The sequence below is a fragment of the Lucilia sericata genome, unplaced genomic scaffold (assembly GCF_015586225.1).
Source record: "Lucilia sericata isolate MDLA Ls3-8-SP2 unplaced genomic scaffold, ASM1558622v1 Contig000043F_arrow, whole genome shotgun sequence".
NCBI classification, from domain to species: Eukaryota; Metazoa; Arthropoda; class Insecta; order Diptera; family Calliphoridae; genus Lucilia; species Lucilia sericata.
This window is the reverse complement of record NW_023994081.1, coordinates 622,267-642,760: the sequence shown is the minus strand read 5'-3', so window position 1 is coordinate 642,760 and position 20,494 is coordinate 622,267. Positions and strand designations below refer to the sequence as shown.

Below are 20,494 nucleotides of genomic sequence, written 5' to 3'. Positions count from 1 at the left end.
GTTGCTTGTGCTATACTATATGTTATAAAGGGTTAAATTTTCTACTAACATTATGTCAGTTCGCGTTCTAAGTAATTTGTAACAATTTGTTACTGGATTTGTAACTAGAAAGTATGAGAAAAATAAAAATGACGATTTGTTGATAGAGAATTTTTGTAAATTTTAAATGCTTTTAAGAAAAAATATAAATTAATAACCCACGAATATTAATTGTTATAAATTAGTTTTCAAATGAGTTTGTTGTGAAAAATCATAACAACCAATGTCAATCAAGCCTTTTTAGAACAATTCAATTGAAATTTTTTTTTAATTTTAAATTTGTTTTTACTCCTTTTTTAACCACGATGTACGTTTTTTGTTGATTTCAAATCTGGCAAGCCTAGACATACGTCTACATTAATGTTATTCATGCAGATTTTCATTGTAATATCAGTGTTTATATGTGATATTTGAGCCTCAAGTTATTTTCTGAACGGGTTTGTATGAGGGGTCGATCATTACGAAAATCGGCAGTAAATTTAGACTTTTATAAAACTTAGTTTTGCCGATTTTTATTGAGATATTAGAACATATAACATAACTAGATTTTTGTACCCGGCGTTGCCCGGGGTTTTAAGTGGTTTCATAACATTATACTTAAGTATTCTCCCGTTAGAGTAAACTAAAAAATGTGCATTATGTCCATGGAACAATTTCTGAAATTTTTCAACATTTAGAAATATAAAAATTTCGTTGACTTAAATAACATAACGGGGCCGGATGGTATATTTCCAGCTCTACTAAAGAACTTGCCTCAGGACGCTATATCTCTTCTGATGAAGATTTTTAAGAGATGCCTTGGTAGTAGGTATTTACCAAAGAGGTGGAGGGAGGTTAGGGTTATTTTCATACCCAAGGCCGGTAAGGTAAGCCACTCAAAGCCAAAGGATTTTAGGCCTATCAGCCTGACAGTTACAGGAAGTTGCTCAATAAAGCTCAAAGGTGTGCCTCCATTGGCATTACTGGTGCCATTAGAAGTACTCCGCAAGCGGCCTTCGACATCATTCTGAACCTGTCACCTATAGAACATTTTGTAGCGGGTGTGGCGGCTAGGAATCTACTAAGACTCTACGAGTCTTCGTTAGTGAAACCCTCGCGCGACAATCATACAAAAATTTTGTACGAAGTAGGTCTGCTTGATCAGGGTAATTCCCTTCACGGAATTACGGATTATGATATTACGACTCTAGACTTCGGGGAAACACCTTTGATAGAATTTCCAACTAGGGATGATTGGCTTGTATCCGATAGACTGTTTGGAGGGTGTGCAGTTTTCACTGACGGGTCCAAGATGGATACCGGCACGGGTGCCGGTGTCTATATCGCTGATATCAACATAAAACGGTCATTCAGACTCCCTGACGAATGTAGTGTCTTCCAAGCAGAGATCCTAGCGATCTGGAAAGCGACGGAACTGATTCGGAATCATATCGATCCGGGGTCGGTTGTGACAATTTATGTTGATAGTCAAGCTGCTCTTAGAGCATTGGATTGTCACACGGTACACTCGCACCTAGTTGTAGATTGCAGAAATGCCCTTAGGGACATTATGAGACTGTTTGTCATTAGATTGTGTTGGGTACCAGGGCACTGTAATGTGCATGGTAATGAGGTTGCGGACGAACTAGCTAGATTAGGTTCGAACCTTGATATAGATGACAGGGAAAGGATGGTTAAACCACCCATTTGTCACTATAATAGGTTGATATTCGAAAGAATACGTGATATCATTAACCAGTCCTGGAATAGTAGATTGGATTGCAAAATATCAAAGGCCCTGCGGCCAAAACTTGATATGGGTGCTACCAAAATATTTATAGGACTGGACAGACGCAGTCTAAGGGTTCTGATAGGGATTCTAACTGGACACTGCTCAGTTAGAACCTTTGTTAGTAAGTGGGACAGTAGTGTACCGGACTATTGCAGATTATGCGAGGATGAGGAGGAAGTAGAGACGATCGAGCATATTATTTGCCAGTGTCCTAGGATACAGAACCTCAGGTTGAAATGGCTAGGGAATAGGTTCCATGGCGAACTGGGGGTAATTGCGGGACTTAACCCTCGCAGTCTACTAGGTTTTGTCAAGGGAATAGGTTCCATGGCGAACTGGGGGAAATTGCGGGACTTAACCCTCGCAGTCTACTAGGTTTTATATATATATAATTATTTACTTATCTGTTATTTAATTATCTATTAATATGACCTCTTTACCATTTTCTTTCATTCTTGTGTTGTGGTAGGGTTTTTGGCTTCTCTGTTTTTGAATCTCCACTCTCTACCTATTTTCTTTTCTATTTTCTTTCATTCTTGTGTTGTGGTAGTGTTTTGGCTTCTCTGTTTTGAATCTTCACTTCTTGAAGGGAATCACAATGGACCTTATGGTATCCGAGTGGATATACACCGTTTTTACGGTGTATAACCCTTCTTAACCTAACCTAACCTAACCTAAATAACATAACATAGCATTTACGAAATGAAAAAAGTTTACTCATTTTATTCCTCACTAATAGATTACTACACATTTTTTTCCAATTTACAAAGCTAAAAGATTCCAAAATTATAATTCTAATAATATCTAATCAGGTAAAACTATAATATACATATTTAACTTAGGTGAAAGAATAATTCTTGACCTAACTTATTCAAGTTTCAAAAAATGCTGAAGGTCCCCTTATAAAGATTTTTTTGTGATCTTATAAAGCTATAAAAGAAATTTTATTGAATTTGAACAATATTTATAAAAGGTACCAACACAGTACCAAAAATACTACCCATACAGTCTTTCTCCATTGAATTATTCAAATTTATGTATTTTGTTTAATATATTTTGTATTATTTCAGAAATCGATGTTGTAGAACATTTATTAAGAAAATCACGTCAGAGGGGATCCTTTCCCTCTTTAATGATGATTTGCAAAAACATTTTTCAAAAACACATATTTTGACCGATTACGGAAAAATATTAATAAAAATATATCGTGATCCTATATTCAAAAAGTGCGAACTCAATTTTGGGCAAAGTGAGTTTTTGATGCAAAAGGATTCCTCAATGCATGATCCACGTCTGGTATAAATTTGAAACCAAAAAAGTAATTTTTGTACTTTTAGCAACAATTTTTGTTAATATGCTATCTCAAAGTTAAATTTTTATTGAAGGAAATAAGTGCTAACTTCCATACAAATTTTACAACATTTTTTAAAACTCCAAATTTATTTAAAATTTATTTTGTATATTAACAAGATGAACACGCTGAACACAAAACAGGTGAGGATTAATAAATTGAATGTATAGTTTTTAAGATATGATCATTTATATATTTGTATATAAAGCCAGGTTTATACTTTAAATAATGTTTTTTCGAAAAATTTAAAGTTATTTCAGAAATCGTTTATAACACTAAGATCTATAATATTCTATGGTTCCAATTTAGAATTTTGATTATAAAAAAGTCTTTAAATGTGCAAATTATGGAGTATTATTCAAAAAATATTGGTACTTTTTATATTCAAAAACTTTTCATAATTTAATATATTTGTACTGAGAATAAGGAATAGTAAACAAGCAGATATGCCATGAGTTTTTCTACTTAAATGGTGTAAATGCATCTTATTGGACTTACTGGTTTGACTTATATCCCTTAAAAAAAAAAAACATTTCATAAAATTATAAAATAACGCATAGGTTTAGGTTTAGGTAAGAAGGGCAGCCACTCAATCAAACATGAGTGGCTCACTTGGGTCCACCTAGTTGTGGTCCCGTTGTGTTACCCTAGTGGTCGTAGGAGTTCAATTGATTTTCACTCTCTACTTCCAGTTTTAAACCAACCAGTTTGATTTACAAAGTTTAGGATATTCTTTAGACATATCCCAGATAGCTCATCCAGACAAGATAAAGCAGAAAGGCCGAAACATTGTTCTCTGCTTTCATTGAATGATGGGCAGTTACAGAGAAGGTGAGGTATTGTTTCCTCTTCCTCCTCATTGTTACAACTTCTACAGTAGTCGTTATATTCGAGACCCATTCTTCTGGCGTGATTGCCAATAGTACAGTGTCCCGTTATGACTGATACCAGCACTCTTATCTGTTCCCTGCGAAAGCTTAATAGTAAGCTTGACCTGGGAGCATCGTATAGAGGCCAAATTGACCTCGAATTGAGACAGGTGGTTTCACTGAACCATCTGATTTGAGCCATCTCATATAGTTCAGTCTGAACCAGTAGATTACAGTTAGTAAGAGAGATACCAGTAAATGCGTCGATTTCATCCTCCCCTCTCATCGCACCATTCCTGGCAAGTTCGTCAGCTATACAGTTTCCCCGACAATTACTGTGTCCAGGAACCCATATTAGCGTTATCCTAGAATGTCTCGCTATCTCATTCAAAGATACCCGGCATTCTTCGGTTAACCTAGATGTCGTAAAGACACCCGCTAGATTTTTGATCGCAGCTTTGCTGTCCGTATATATACATATATCACCCGATATTTGATAATACCTCAGCCAGTTGGCGACTCGTTTAATAGCAGATATCTCTGCCTGCAAAATACTACAATAATAAGGTAGCCTAAAAGAGGATTTGATTCCAAATCTTTCAATGTAAAAGCCACCACCCACTCTTCCACTCCTCTTGGAGCCGTCAGTGAAAACATTTGTTACACCATCAGTTGAGTGTGACTCGTGTACTGAATTCCTATTGGGAATTCGGATGTGAAAGCGTCTGTCGAAGTGAGGTTTCGCAACGCAATAGTCTACATTAAGATGCAAGGACTCGAAGTGTTTAATTATTCGTGAGTGCCCTATACCTCTACTACCGGACCACGAACCACACGCGTTTAGTCTGATTGCAGAATTAAGGGCTAGTTGAATCGCCATCAGGTCAGCTGGTAACCAGTTCATTATGGTTAGCAGGGCCTTCGTTGGCGTCGTCCTCATTGCTCCCGTGATCAGGATTGCAATATTTCGTAAGGTACGTTCGATGGCTGCACAATGAGAAGCGTTTTCCAATGCCTGCCACCATACAATAACACCATAGAATAGTATGGGCTTAACAACCGCTTTGAAGATCCAGTTGATACCTTTAGGGTTGACGCCCCAGTTTGAACCAACTGCCCTCTTGCAGGTGTAAATAGCTATATGTAGCAAAGGAACGCATAATAAGCCGTTTTTGCACATTTAGTTTGAATTTCTTTTTTATGTTTTTCCCTCTAGGGGTGGACTTTTGAATACACATATCTCTGAAACTAAAAACTCATCGTCTAAAATATTTTTACTTAAGAACGAAAAAAAACAGACTAACACATAGAAGTACAAATTTGTCCTGTTTTTTCGCCTTTTCTCCTATTTCGAAACGGAACTTTGCTACATAATACATATTTCAGAAAGCTTAATCAGAAATGTTTTTGCTTGAGCACACTGAAATTATTCCATGCTCAACTTTATGAAAAAAAAATTGGTAACTTATATTTTCGTAATATTTACAAAAATTTCGTGTATAATACGAAATATTACTTAATAAAACCCTTTTCTATTTTTACGAAAGTACGAAAACCTTTCGTAATATTTTTTCATAAATTTTAGCGAAATTAAACATAATGATATTAAGTATAGTATCATTAGATAAAACTACAACATTTTTATAAAATTTAAGAAAAAGTATAATATAAAAAATTGACGCACTATTTTCATAAAAAAAAAAATTAAAAATTCGTGTGGAGAATAATTTTTAACTACAGTAGTTTTCCGATTTAACGACCATTCAATTCTACGAACATCGCATTTAACGAACAAGCTAATTTTTCCTATTGACTACCTTAAATAACAAACAAAACTTGTTTTTTGTACTCTGTTTAACGAACTAATAAAAATATTATTATTTAAATGAAGATAAAATGACATTTATCAAAAATAACAAATAACCTAAGTTGTAGCAAAAAACTATACCGTTGTTTTAAGTGGTGCTTTTATACCCAAAACTGTAACACATTCTGGGTTCTTATTAAATTTTAGTTCGATGTAGCTATGTCCGTCCGTCCTTCAGATAATGACTTTAACGCTCAATACTCGCTTAACAATACGAGTACGCCGATGAAATTCGATACAAACATGTTCTATACTAACCGAAATCTCTAACAAATTTTATGGGAAATAATTGACCTTACCCTCCATATCACTTCAACGCTCATTACTCGCTTAAAAATACGAGTATAGCGATGAACTTCGAGAAATAACTTTAAAGCTCATGACTGAATTAAAAATACAGCGATTAAATTCGACACAAATATGGTTTGAAGGTGGGTATATAAAATTCGGAATTTTGTGTTTTGTGCTATTTAAAAAAAAAAAGAATTAATTTTTATAAAATACATTTAAAAAATATTTTATGTACCTATTTTTAATTATTTTCCTACTAAAAACCCACGTTTTAGTTAGTACTGCATATAACGAACTTTTCAATTTTACGAACAGGCCTGACAACATATGGGTTCGTTAAATCGGAAAACTACTGTAATATTAGAAAAATAATTTTAAAATTAACAAAAATGTTTGCATAAATTAATATTTCGTAAATTTTACCATATTTATTAAAAACTCACTGTTTTCAATTTATGTAAATTAATTTTTTTATTTTGCATTATACTAAAATATTTCGTACAATTTCGTATATATTAGGCATGGATTTTTTTCAGTGTATAGACAATAATTAGTATTTACTCCCAAAAGTAGGAATTTTGTCTCTTTTTCATCCACATACCCCTTCTTGTTTTTTATAAGTTTTAATGACACTGCTGATTTTCGCAATGATTGGTCCTCATTTGATCACATCCCCCATATAATGTCCCCTTCATAAAAGGACTTGATTGTTCAAATTCACTTATAAACACTAATATTACGGCGATATTCTACATAAATAACTTTAATGTAGACGCTAATCCCTTTACCAAAATTTATAGGGATAGGCCCCTATTAACCACCTACCCCCATATAACCCTCTTTCAGAAAATCCTTTTTTGTCAATAAATTGTTAAAATATTTCTGAAATAAAGTAAAAATTAATTTAAATGTTTTATTATTAAAAAAATAATCAACATTTGTAACGTAATCACTGGTTACAACATCATAAGGAGAGACAGAGAACGTGATCATGGCGGTGGTCTAGCTTTCATCATAAAGCGAAACATCAACTATACGTTGACATCACCACCTGCCCCCCCCCCCCCTCTCCTGACCCCTTCCTGGAAGCAATGAGCATCTCAATAAATACTAGAGATATTGAGTTAGAAATCATCAATGTATATATACCGCCCGTTAACAGCATTGGGGCAAGTTATCATCCCAGCATTTCCCATCTTCTGCAAGGAGATAACAGAATAATACTTGGTGATTTTAATGCTCATCACGAGAGTTGGTACTCACAGCTACCAAACGATCCACGCGGAAATTCTATTTCAGACCAGATAGACGAATCGGACTTCGCTGCAATAAATGAAGACTTCTCTACGAGAATAACTCCCCGCTGTTCAAGCTCCCCGGACATTTCTATAGTCTGTATGTCGCTTCTTGCCCAGACCACCTGGCAAGCTCAAACAGCTCTAAACTCCGATCACATACCAATCCTGATCACGGTAGAGAAGCCTAGCGACTTTGTGGAGCCAGATAAGCGCACGTTCGTAAATTACAACAAAGCCGACTGGCACGGCTTTACGAACTACATAGATGACTCATTACGTCACTTGCCGCCCCCCACATGTGCCAGAAGGGGTGAAGCAATATTTAGGAAAACTGTCCTTCAGGCGGCAAGGCGCTTTATCCCCGCAGGAAGAATCCCGAATAGTAGACCAAACTTTCCATCTCAGGCTGCACGTTTGGCAGAACAACGCGATCATCTTCGTGCATGCAATCCAGCCGACGAGCATATTGAGCTGTTGACGGCACAAATTGACTCAATCGTCGACGAACATCGCCGCAACAAATGGTTAGACCATCTAAACCATTGCTCTATGGACTCTAAATCGCTATGGTCTACTATTAAAAGTCTATCTGGCAACAATAGAAACCAAAACCTCGCTGCTATTGCGTTTAACAATTTGCAGCATACAGATGCCAAAAAATGTGCAACACAATTCTGCAGGCAATTTATCGAACACCCCGCCACGCAGAGCCGGGCCAAAAGAGTTATAGTTCGGAGAACTAAGAATCTCACCCGAGACTCTCAGACATACTCCTTCACCCCCCGTGATGTCGAGAACATAATCTCCAAATCAAAACCATCTAAAGCTCTTGGTCCGGATGGCATCTCTATGTTAATGCTAAAAAAACTCGGTGTAGTAGGTCTGGAATATCTAACCCACCTTCTGGAACTATCTCTTCACCAATTGGTGATTCCAGATATCTGGAAGGTCGCCCGGGTAATCCCTATTCTAAAACCAGACAAGCCCGCTACTCAAGGAGAATCCTACCGCCCTATCTCCTTGTTATCACCTGTAGCAAAGATTTTAGAATCACTACTACTACCAACCCTGAAAGAGCATTTCCCGCTCGCCAATCACCAGCATGGTTTCAGGGAAGCGCATAGCACCACAACAGCTCTAACACAGATAACCTCACAGATCGCCAATGGCCTCAATCAGCAACGGCCGTGTCAGCGTACCATCGTCGCCGCCCTGGATCTATCCAAGGCCTTTGATACGGTCGATCACTCGATGCTGATAAATGACATCACTAACTCAACACTCCCCAATGATGTCAAACGCTGGATAGCTAACTATCTTTGTGGAAGACATGCGTTTGTTGAGTTTAGAGGTCAAAAATCGAAATACTGCAAGATAAAAATGGGCGTGCCTCAAGGAGGAGTATTGTCACCCTTACTCTTCAATATTTATCTTGCCGGGCTTCCTGAACCCCCCACTGATGTCTCGTTGGTGTCGTATGCAGATGATTGCACCGTTATTTCTTCAGGTGTCAATATCGACGACATAAGCGCCAAAATTACCCAATACTTGGCCACCATTACAGACTTCTTTCAGGAACGCAAACTTAGGTTATCTGCTTCTAAATCCTCGGTATCACTTTTCACCTCTTGGACCAAAGAAGTAAGGACGGCGCTAAACATCTCTGTCGAAGGACGTACTATCCCCACGGTTCAAAACCCGAAAATATTAGGGGTAGTCTTTGACAGCCTCCTTCACTTCGCAGGGCACGCAAACTACATCAACCAAAAGGTTCGAAACAGAAACAAGGTCCTTAAAGCTTTAGCTGGCACCTCTTGGGGCATGGATAAAGAGACGATTGTAGCGACATATAAGGCTATTGGTCGCTCTCTTCTCAATTATGCTGCCCCAGTATGGACCTCTTTCCTCAGTGATACCCAATGGCGAGGTTTACAAACGACTCAGAATGTGGATCATTTACATGAGGAGACCAGGTTACTGTCAGTCAGACAACATAATGTGTTGTTGACTAGACAGTTCCTGTTGGCATGCCATCTGCCTAGTCACCCCAACCATCAGATTCTGATGGAGGATCCCCCTCCCAGGCACATCCGGATGGACTTCCGACGCTTTCGCAGCGACATCCAAGACGTCATACCATCGGACGTCGACAGACTGTCAATTGCAAGCGCCCGGGAAATGTTGCATCAAATGGCGGTCACCGAGGCCATTAATGGCTATAGATGCAACAGAGTCCTAAATAAACACCCCCCTGCGATATCGGATTGTGAGAGACAATTACCCAGGCACTCTAGAACCATCTTGGCACAATTAAGAGCCGGTTGGTGCAGTTTCCTCAACTGCTACCGTGAACGTATCGTTCCAGGCACTTTAAATCGTTGCCCAGCCTGCCATCAAAGTCCTCATGACACGGTGCATTTATTCAATTGTCCCGCTAGGTCTACAAATTTGCGCCCCATAGACCTATGGTTAAGACCGACTGAGGTGGCGCAGTTTCTCCAGCTCCCCCTTCCACCCACAGACACAAACTCAAATAATTAAGTATTTATTATTCTAATTTCAGGAAAGAACTATCGAACTGTTACAACAACAACAACGTAATCACTGGTGTAGGGCATCATATAAATTTTTACTTGTTTATTTATTTGTTTTATTTATTCACTGCAGTAGTTTGAATTGTCTGAAAATATGCATTTATTGAGTCTCTTTACGCCGCAAATACAGATTTCCCTTTTTTACCGGCTTTTTCCCCTAAGGGTGGGAGTTCTAAATATATGAACATATGTCTGAGACTATCAAAATCATAGTTTATAATATTTTGCCTTTAGAATAGAAAAAATCGTTCTTAAAGCACAAAAGTACTAATTTTGTCAGATTTTCGTCATTTGGCCTATTTTTTTTTTTTTTTTTTTTTTTGTCCCCTTCCGGTCCAATTTTCGCAACGGCACTTTATTAATTTATATTTCTAACAAATTAAGTAGTTTAATCGAAAATGATTTTGCTTAAGGATAGACAAAAACAGTATTTACTATCAATAGTACTCATTTTGCACGTTTTTCACCCCCTTTTTGCCCCCTCCTAGTCCAAGTTCTGAAAAAAATATATAGCCTATAACACTCTCCAAGTATAGATCTAACCATGTTCCAAATTTGAAGAAAATCGGTCCAGCCGCTTAGGCGTAATTGACGAACAAACAAACAAACGAACAGACTTACAAAGAGATTTATAATATATATTAGGATTATGAGCAAAAAAGCTCTATGAGGGCTAGGCGAAATAGAGGACTTGTATTTAACCATTTTCAATAGACTTTGTCCTTGGGTCCAAATTAGAGTATGTGCCAAATTTCATCAAATTATCTTGAAAATTGCGAACTGTAGCGTGCGCACAAGTTTTACATGGACACAGAGACAGACGGCGGACAGAAGTCCATAACTAAATCGATTCAGACCACTTTAGTAGAGTAGGTTATAGTTAGTTAGTTTGAAAGGAGGATGTATATACGTCAAATCCGAAGAAATACACCGAGGCCTCTATCGGGCCTGTTGTGTGCTCCATAATCAGTGCCTCAGGTGGCTTTTTAAAGTAAAATAAATATTATTTACATTAGAATAGCTTTTCTATTGACCCGAACATATTTTTCATTATTTTTACAAGGTTGCCCAGACAAATCTTCGATATTACACACAAAAAATATAACATATGTATATAATTTTAACCATTCTTTGCTTTTATACGGTGTATATTTGAAACGCTTGAATGGAGTTTTTTTCTTTCGCAGTTGGGAAAAAGCTTTTTTATTAAAATAATTTTTTTGTTGTGTTAGATCATGATACAACCAGTAATTGTTATATTATGGTGTTAGATATTTTTTAATTGAAGTAACCCAATAAGCATTTTTGCTGGAATTCAAGTGTAAATCAAATTTAATTCCAGTCAAACATTCAAATTTCAAGTGTTGAAATACACTTGCATTAAACTTTAATTCAATAGCATTCTCCAGTGAAAAGGAAACTTGAATTCAAGTCGAACATTACAATGTCATTACAGTTTAATTCAAGGATTGAATTACATTACAACTCGAATAAAATGCTTAAATTCAATCTTTGAAATACAGTTTAATTCAAGCCTTGAATTATACTGTAATTCCAATCGGAAAAGTAATTACATTCAAGCACCTATAATATACATATATGTATACATATTTATACACATATGTATTAGCTGTAGGTGTAACATATTACCACATATCTTAAAATTTAACAGACATAATTAAGACATTTATTAATAATAAGAAAAGAATGAGGACAAAATTAAATACATATTTATACATTTTACATGGCAAAAACTTGTATAAAACATAATTTACAGGATCACTGTGTTTCTTTAACATTACAAATAAATCAGCGAAGATCTTGAAAGATCGCATCAACCAGAAATATTTGCAGTATTCTATATACATTCGTGCCTATATCAAAGAAAATTTTTTACATTAATCCCGTTTTGGGTTGGTTTAATCTGCACACATACCTTTTTTGCAATTGGATTCATTGATTTTTATAAATTCTGACACCAACATTTGCTGTTCTATTTTGTTGCATTGAAGTAAAAATATGAACATTTTTATTCTTATTTTTGATTTATTTTCAAGTTTGACAAGAAAATTTGGTTTGAAAACATTATTTGACTTTTACTTGAAAATAAATCTGGAATTAAAGTTGAATTATAGTTAAATTTCAAGCACTGGATTTTATAATTTTTGAGTGCTTATTGAGAAAATATTTTTTATTTATTTGAAGTTTGAAAATTTAAAAGCAAATGTGGGATTAATATTCAAGAATACGGTAGTTTTGTTTTATACATAAACTTTAAATCGCCCTTTTTGTCAGATGGTTAATCAGACTGACATTAACACAAATTGAAACTACCTTCTAATATATGTATTTATACCATGAATTAAAGTGTGATATACATAAATTATAAAATAAAGCCCACTTCACACGAGAATTTTCAAATTGTACAAAACAGCATTAACAATTCGTTAGCTTAAGCCCCCTTCACACGAGCACACATGTAATATGATCTGTCAAAATTTTGTGTAGAAGAGAACGGATGGGATCGTCTAAACGCTATATGTAACGAAAAATCAGTCGTATGGCTCTCTTAATTTTTTGAAATGATTCAAAAAACAAGCAATTCGCATTAGATCATTGATGTATTTTTATGTAAACACATACAAAAAAAGTGAAACAGCTGTTACCATCTTACTTTTTTATTGTTTTATACCAATCGTGTAAACACAAAATATATAAATCATACGACATTTATTCTCTTCTTTGTCATACGGATGGAATTTCATTTTACTTTTTCATTAGACTTTACGTACGTAAAGTGTGATCGTCTGAAGGGCCTTAATTGTTGATACGAATATAGCGATAACATTTTTTTTTGAGTCATGCAATAAGGATTATAATTATTATAATTAAGCATTATGTTCTTTAAAATGTTTACATATTTTTTTCTTAAAAATCTGATTACAGTAAGAACATTTTTTAATTTTCCTAGGTAGTGTATTCCACACTCTCGAAACTCTCACTTGAAATGACTTTCCATATATGCAATGTGGGGAAATATTATTTGAGGTTTCCTCAACGATTTAGAAAATTTTAAAGTGGCGGCAATGAATATAGGACAATTATTCACATAGTTCACAAATATTCACATATTTTGCTCTTAAAAAGTAACTAAACGAAGTGATCGGGAAAAATTAAAAGTATTTTCTTACTATATGAATTATAACGAAATGGAATAAATATATAAGAACGCCTGCATTTTTGTGGCGTATGACTGTGTTATTTTGGGTTCTTGAAAGAAAGACTTAAATTAAAAAAACAGCTGAAGTCCTAATTTTTTGGAGAAACTATATTATCAACATGTTTAGGGCAATGAATGGGAGGATCATCAATCTGGGGGCGTGGCACATTCCATATGAATGAAATACTAAAATTCGTTTATCTGTTTGCATGGTGCATTTTGTAAATTAACTACAGATCTTTTCTGATTGTCAACGTAAGCACCACATGCTCTTTTTTTATAAATTTACAGAGTTGATGAGACTTATCAAATTTGCAAATATTCTGTTTTATTTTCATAAAATCTTAAGAAACTGTGGTGAATCTAAACTCTTTTCGTCCGACACTGTATATAAACCCTTATTAAAATATATAATTTTCATGTAATTATTTTTTTATTTATATGCATAGATTGTGAGCAACCACCTTTTAACCAATGTTTATAAAATGATATAGAATTTATCAATAAAATCGATCCAAGCATTTAGTTTTGTAAGTATAAAATAAAAATTTACCTGGGAAAAGCATCAAAAAACCACGTTCTCTTTGTATTTCTAAATACGACTCTTAGACCAGACATTAAAGGCGAATGAAGTATGACAGCTCCTACTTCATGTCTAGTAGCAAGATCCACAGTTGGTACGGTGCCAATACTTTGGCCATATAGAATTATTGTTTCCGGATTAATATTAAATCTATATTATACATAAAAATGTATATATATATTATTTTTGTACACAAAAAACAAAATGTTTTACCTTGTACGCATTGCTTGCCAAGCCGCTTCTATATCGGCATAGAGATTCTTTTCAGACGGTTTACCTCCACTCATTCCATAACCCGAGTAGTCATAGCCAAATATGTTACAATTTAACTGCGAACCTAATGATATATAAAAACTACTCATTTGTCCTAGGTCGACAGCATTGCCGTGTGAAAAAAGTAAAGTATATTTAGCATTTTTACTACAGCGTACGTAAATGCAAGTAATGAGGTTTCCACGAGAAGTTCTTGTAAAAAAAGCTTCAACCTTTGATTTATCCCTTTCAGAAAATTGCCATTCGGCACGATCAAAAAGGTGAAGATTGTACTTTACATTGGCATCGTCAGCAGGAGTTAATTTGTATGTAGGTTCCGGAGGTTGAAAAGCTAATTTTGCAGCTATTGGTCCAGGACATGGTGGGCAACAAAACATGCAACAAAGTTCACTTATGCTGAACATATCGACTTTACACTATTATTCTTTAAATCAAGCATAAATTATATTAAATTGCAGTATTTAAATCTTTCTTAATTATTTCCTATTGTTAAAAGTTAAGTGACGACAAAGTTATTTGGAGTAGCGAATATTCACAACAAAAAATAGTGTACACATATTTTCAGACGACTTCTGTTCTTGTTAGTTGATATCTAAATAAATGCTATGAAACACATGTAATATTTATCCAACTTTACAATAAATTGCTATAAATAAATGCTTTTGCATATTTTTTAATTCTAATTATAAGGTTTTTAATAGAAAAGATTTAAAGTACACCACAACTAATAGTTAATAATTAGTAAATTTTTACGAACAAAGGCAGCAAGGTGTTACCAGATTGCACGAATAACGGCATAATGTAGAATCGACCTAAAATGCACTACGCAAAATTACGAACTATATGATTAAATACACATTACTTTATAATATTTTCGAAGCATATACCTAGTATTCTAATCCTGCTGATTTTAAAACTTCTGTTTATACCGCATACTTTTGACATATAATTGGATATATCTCGATTACGATTTGATGTAATATTTGTCGGGGACAAATATTATATTTTTTCTCATGACTTTTTTCCAAATTACCGTTATTTCCAAAATATAACTATATAACGGTACCTCATCTCACATGAAATTTTATAAACAACATTTGGGGCTTTCCTATGATATATGTTTGAAAATTATAACTTATGAAATGAAGGAGTTATTTAAGTTAATATAGTGTAATAATAATTTTTATATTTTCGTAAATATTGACTTTTATCACATGTAACTATGCAGCTCAAGTGCATATTACCCATTATGGTCAATATGGGCATCGGTGGAAAATACCTTTTAATTTTTTTATTTAATTTAATTTATTTTCCATATTAAACCTATTGGCCATAATCGCACAGGGTATACAGAGGCGTCACGAGCAAAAAACTATTTCCCTCTCTTTCGTACAAAACGAATTCGATAATTTTTTTTAGCTGTATTTTATATACCTCTTCTCACCAAACAATTTCAAAATCAAACAAAAGCTGATTTTAGACTTTTTTAAATGTCAAAAGTGACACCTCTGTATACTTTGTGATAATCGTTCACAAACTTCTACATAAATTGATATGTAGCATATATCATTAACCTATTAAGAGCCAGGATCAAATTGTATGTTTTTCTTTTGACTTTTTTTTACAAAAGTAACGTTATCTCAAAAATATATCGATATAAGGGCACCTCATCTCACATGAAATTTTGTAGACAACATTTGGAACTCTCCTATGATATATGTTTGAAAGCTATAACCCATGAAATCCAAAAGTTATGTTGTTTAAAAACTAATATGTTTTGAAAATATAAATTTTAATCATATGTATTTAAGTAAGCAGCGACATCACTAATTATATAACATGATCGATATGGGTATCAATTTAAATATCATTGATGTATGATATGTCATATGAGAGCAGAAATATGACATTGTTAAATACAAATACATTCATACTTACTTACATGATGGAATAATAAGATCATGGCGTAATAAAGTAAGGTGGCTGCGATAAAGCAGCTGATTATTTTTTATTTTTGTGTAGAATATGCTTAAAGTCAAAAGTTGTTATTGTTTACATGTTAAGAATGTTATTTGTTTACATTTCTTATGCCATTTTTGACATTAGTCTGATTCTAGTGCAAAAACAAAATACATGTTGTTTTTTGTATTGTTGTAGTGATGCAGTCACCTTTCTAAGAGTGCCCTGAATAAGGTGAAGTCAATTCTATAAAAACAACAAAAGTTGTATACTGTACCCCGTTTCTGTAACTTTTAGTGAGAAGTTCTCACATCGAGAGGTGTGAAACAAAAAATTCCATCGTTTCTCGATTTGTGAGTAACAAGTAGGAAAGTATAGTCGGGCATGGCCGACCATATGATACCCTACACCACGGAGTATGTTATAAATGTGGATTATATTTAATAAAAAGCATTTAAGCTGTTTACCTTAATTCCGAAATGTTTTAACAATTTGGTGAAAAAAGTAATTTTCTTAAAGAGAGGTTATATGGGTGCAAGGGTAAATATGGGCCTATCCCTATCATTTTTGGTACATGGCTTTACGTTTACATTAGAGTTATGTATGCTGGATTTCATCGTGATACTAGTGTTTATTAGTGAATTATTGACCATCAAGTCATTTTCTGAAGGGGACTTTGTATGGAGGCAAGGGTCAAATAAAGTCTGATAATTACATATTACGTATTATTAAGACGTTTATAGAACTAAGTTTTGCCGTTTTTTGTAGAGATATTACAATATTTAACATAATTATGAACACAAAAGCCCTTTCCGGGGGGTAGGGTTGTATGGGGGCTAGGTTGGGCCGAAAAACACGTATGGTCCAAATTTCAGCAAAATATTTTGAAAATTGCGACCTGGTTTACATGGGCGCACAAGGTTTACATGGGCAGCCAGCCAGCCGGATAGACGGACGGACATGGCTTAATCGATTCAGGAAATGATTCTGAGTCGATCGGTATACTTTAAGGTGGGTGTAGGACCAATATTTTTGTGCGTTACAAACATCAGCACAAACGTATAATACCCTCCCCACTACGGTGGTGTAGGGTATAAAAAGTGTTTCTGTAACTTAAAGTGAGAAGAGGCTGTCAAAAACATAAAAATTAAAAGAAGAAAACAAAAATTGCCGGACAAATTTATAAACGAAGAATAAATAAACAAAATATATAGAAATTAAATGAAAATTGTTCGAAAAATTATCCCACTAAATTCGCCTTTGGCAAATTCTAAGTTTATGCCCACGTACTTTTTTAGCATTTGCTTCTGTATATCCGAAATTCCTCCTATTTTCTAAAAATTAGTGAACAATATTTATTTTAAACTTAATTATAAATATAACATTACTTTTTCATTATTTCATAGAATTCATGTTTAAATTAATTTTTGTTTACTTAAAATTTTACTTTCTGCACCGTTTTAAAATATGAGTTTTTTTGACAGTTCATGTGAGAAACTTATCCCAAAATTTTCTTACAGAAACACTTTTACTCAAAAATTTCAAAAAACATAAATGACAGATATCTCACAAAATTTTCTTACAGAAACACTTGCATGTGAGAAATGATATTTTGTTTCAATTCACATTGTTTTTCTTCAATTTCACTGTTTCATGCGAGAAACTTTTCGATGCGAGAGCTACAGAAACGAGGCACTGATGTCAAATAGTGTATATGTTGCCAGAGTGGTCTTTTCAATATATGTATACTAGGGTTCTATAGTTGAAACGAAAAGTCGACTTTTCGACTTTTTTCATTTAGTTAAAAGTCGACTTTTCGACTTCTCGCATTTTATGAAAAGTCGATTTTTCGACTTCTTTTCATTTAATTAAAAGTCGACTTTTAGACTATTCGACTATAAGTATTTTATAAATAGTAGACTTTTCGATACCCGTTAATAAAACAACCTTTTGATAAAACAGCAAACCCTAACAGCTGTTTTTGATTGTTGTGTGGTGAGTTTCTGTAAAAACGTAAACAAATGAAACAAAAACAAATTACTAGACATATTTATTTTGTGCTAAGAAAAATTTATGTATTTTAATAATGTTTTATAGCCAGTGCAAGTGTTCTTGGTGTACACCATCTACCCCAATAATAATCCCGGTTTCATTAGAATCAAGTATTTTTAAAACGACCATATATAATGTGCAATTCATTCTATATTCCATGACTGGTTGAAAGAGTCACGGAATCCATCGGAGATCAACCTAAAAAATGAAAAAGGGGTGGCTTTAACTTCTTGTTCCGTTCATATGGGACAAGATTCGAGCCTCATCGTATCAGTTCGCCAGATACCTCATTTGTGTATATTGCAGGGTCCTGGTACCCAACACAGCCTTATTGTAAACGGTCACATAATAATACTTAGATCTTTTCTTCATTCTACGACTATGCAAGAATACAGCTATGACATATTAATGCTTTAAGTGCAGCATGACTATCAACCTAAAATCTTACCAGAGACCGGCGAACAATGTGATTCCCTATTAGTTCCGTCACTTTCAAGATCGCTAAATCACCACTTGGAAGACACAACCCATCAAGGAGTCAAGGAACATTTTACACCGTTTGTAACACATTGAAATATTGGTCTAATATCCATAAAAGTATATGCTGGGATCTAATTACAGTCTAAGATTGAGTTTGTTATTGAAAATGGACAATATCGGTATACGATAAACTCATCAGGGAGCCAAGGAACTTTTACACCGAAATATTGGTCTAAAATCCATAAAAGTATAGACTAGGATCTTAGCCAATATTTGCCAAAATATTTTTAGTTGATGGAGTTTATTATTGAGCTTCAATATTCCAGTATAGCGAAGAAGAACGACAAAAACAAGTTTTATAGGAACTAAAATCTTTTTGCCAAATTTTATGAGGATCAGGAAATTATTTTACAAGATTTATATGATCCAAAACCTTTCTGGGTTGGTTCAAAATTGACCCTACCCCCATATAAGTTCCCCTTCAGAAAAAGATATTAACTCCAATAATTGTAATAAAAATACCAATATAGCAAAGAAATTCCACATAAACAAGGAGTCAACATCGTTTTGTCAAATTTAAGGGGATCGGTCCATAATTTAACCTATCCCCGATATAAGGTCCACCTCGGGAAATTACTACCACTCATAACTGGCTTAAAAAAATTGCTATAAAATTCGACAACAACTTTTATATGAAACAAAATTTATCTGTTGAATTTTGTAAGGGTCGGTCCACAGTTGACCCTACCTAAAATCTCAAACAGATTATGCCATCCGATTTCTACACTTCCAACTTAAAGTTCTATATATGTTTTTATCGTGCACAAGATCTTCCGATAGCAGTTATATATAATTTTCTATATACATACTTCCATAATAAAATTTTTTGTAAAAAAAAAGTTTGTTGTTGTAGTACACACCCTAGAACGATGAAATCCGGAAAAAAATGTATGCCATCCGATTTCTACACTTCCAACTTAAAGTTCTATATAGGTCTTTATCGTGCACAAGATCGTCCGATAGCAGTTATATATCATTTTATATATACGGCCATAGTAACATTTTTTGTAAAAAAAAAGTTTGTTGTTGTAGTACACACCCTAGAACGATGAAATCCGGAAAAAAATGTATGTCATCCGATTTCTACACTTCCAACTTAAAGTTCTATATAGGTTTTTATAGTGCACAAGATCCTCCGATAGCATTTATATATCATTTTCTATATATGACCATAGTAAAATTTTTTGAATGTAACATTTTTTGAATATTTTTTGTAACGATATAATCCCAAATATATTTATATATTATCAGATTTGTTCCATTCCACATTTAAATACATATTTTAATTGATCAAAAATAATTTTTTTAAACTAAATCATGAAAATCAATTTTTTGAATCTTTTCCACGTGTATAAACACATATTGAAAATGTAAATAATGAAAACGAGTTTTTGCGTCTTTTCCACGTACAGAAATACATATTTGTAAACAAAAATAACTCACCACACCAAAAAAAAATTTTATTTTGATAAAACAGCTGTTACGGTTTGTTTTATTTTTCGTCGGGTTGTTTTCTTTATGTGCGTTAACTTGGCAGCACTGTACAATTTGGCTGTCATTTTCTGTGTTAGTGTTGCGAACAATTAGGATAAAATATTCGTTGAGTCGGTTTTCTTAATTTTATATTTTTGGTTATAACACATTTTTGAAAATAAGAACGAACTTTTAAGAAAAATAAATGTAGACATGGCTACAATAAATATATATTTAGTTCAGATGAATGAATATAACATATATATTTTTAATTATAATTAAAAGTATTCGAATAACGAATATTTTGTGACAAA

General features: G+C 33.9%; 1 protein-coding gene across 1 annotated transcript in view; it reads right to left on the bottom strand.

Moving 5' to 3' along the window:
• LOC119614740 (alpha/beta hydrolase domain-containing protein 17B-like) overlaps positions 1-14,952 on the bottom strand; it is a 127,471-nt gene extending 112,519 nt beyond the window's left edge. Inside the window, exons 1-2 of the mRNA XM_037970857.1 lie at positions 14,097-14,952; positions 13,854-14,033 (exon numbers count right to left, since the gene is read on the bottom strand). Coding sequence (XP_037826785.1) covers positions 13,854-14,033; positions 14,097-14,560 — 644 coding nt within the window. The 5' untranslated portion in view covers positions 14,561-14,952. The remainder of the gene's footprint in view (positions 1-13,853; positions 14,034-14,096) is intronic.
• Between the last annotated feature and the right edge of the window lie 5,542 nt (positions 14,953-20,494).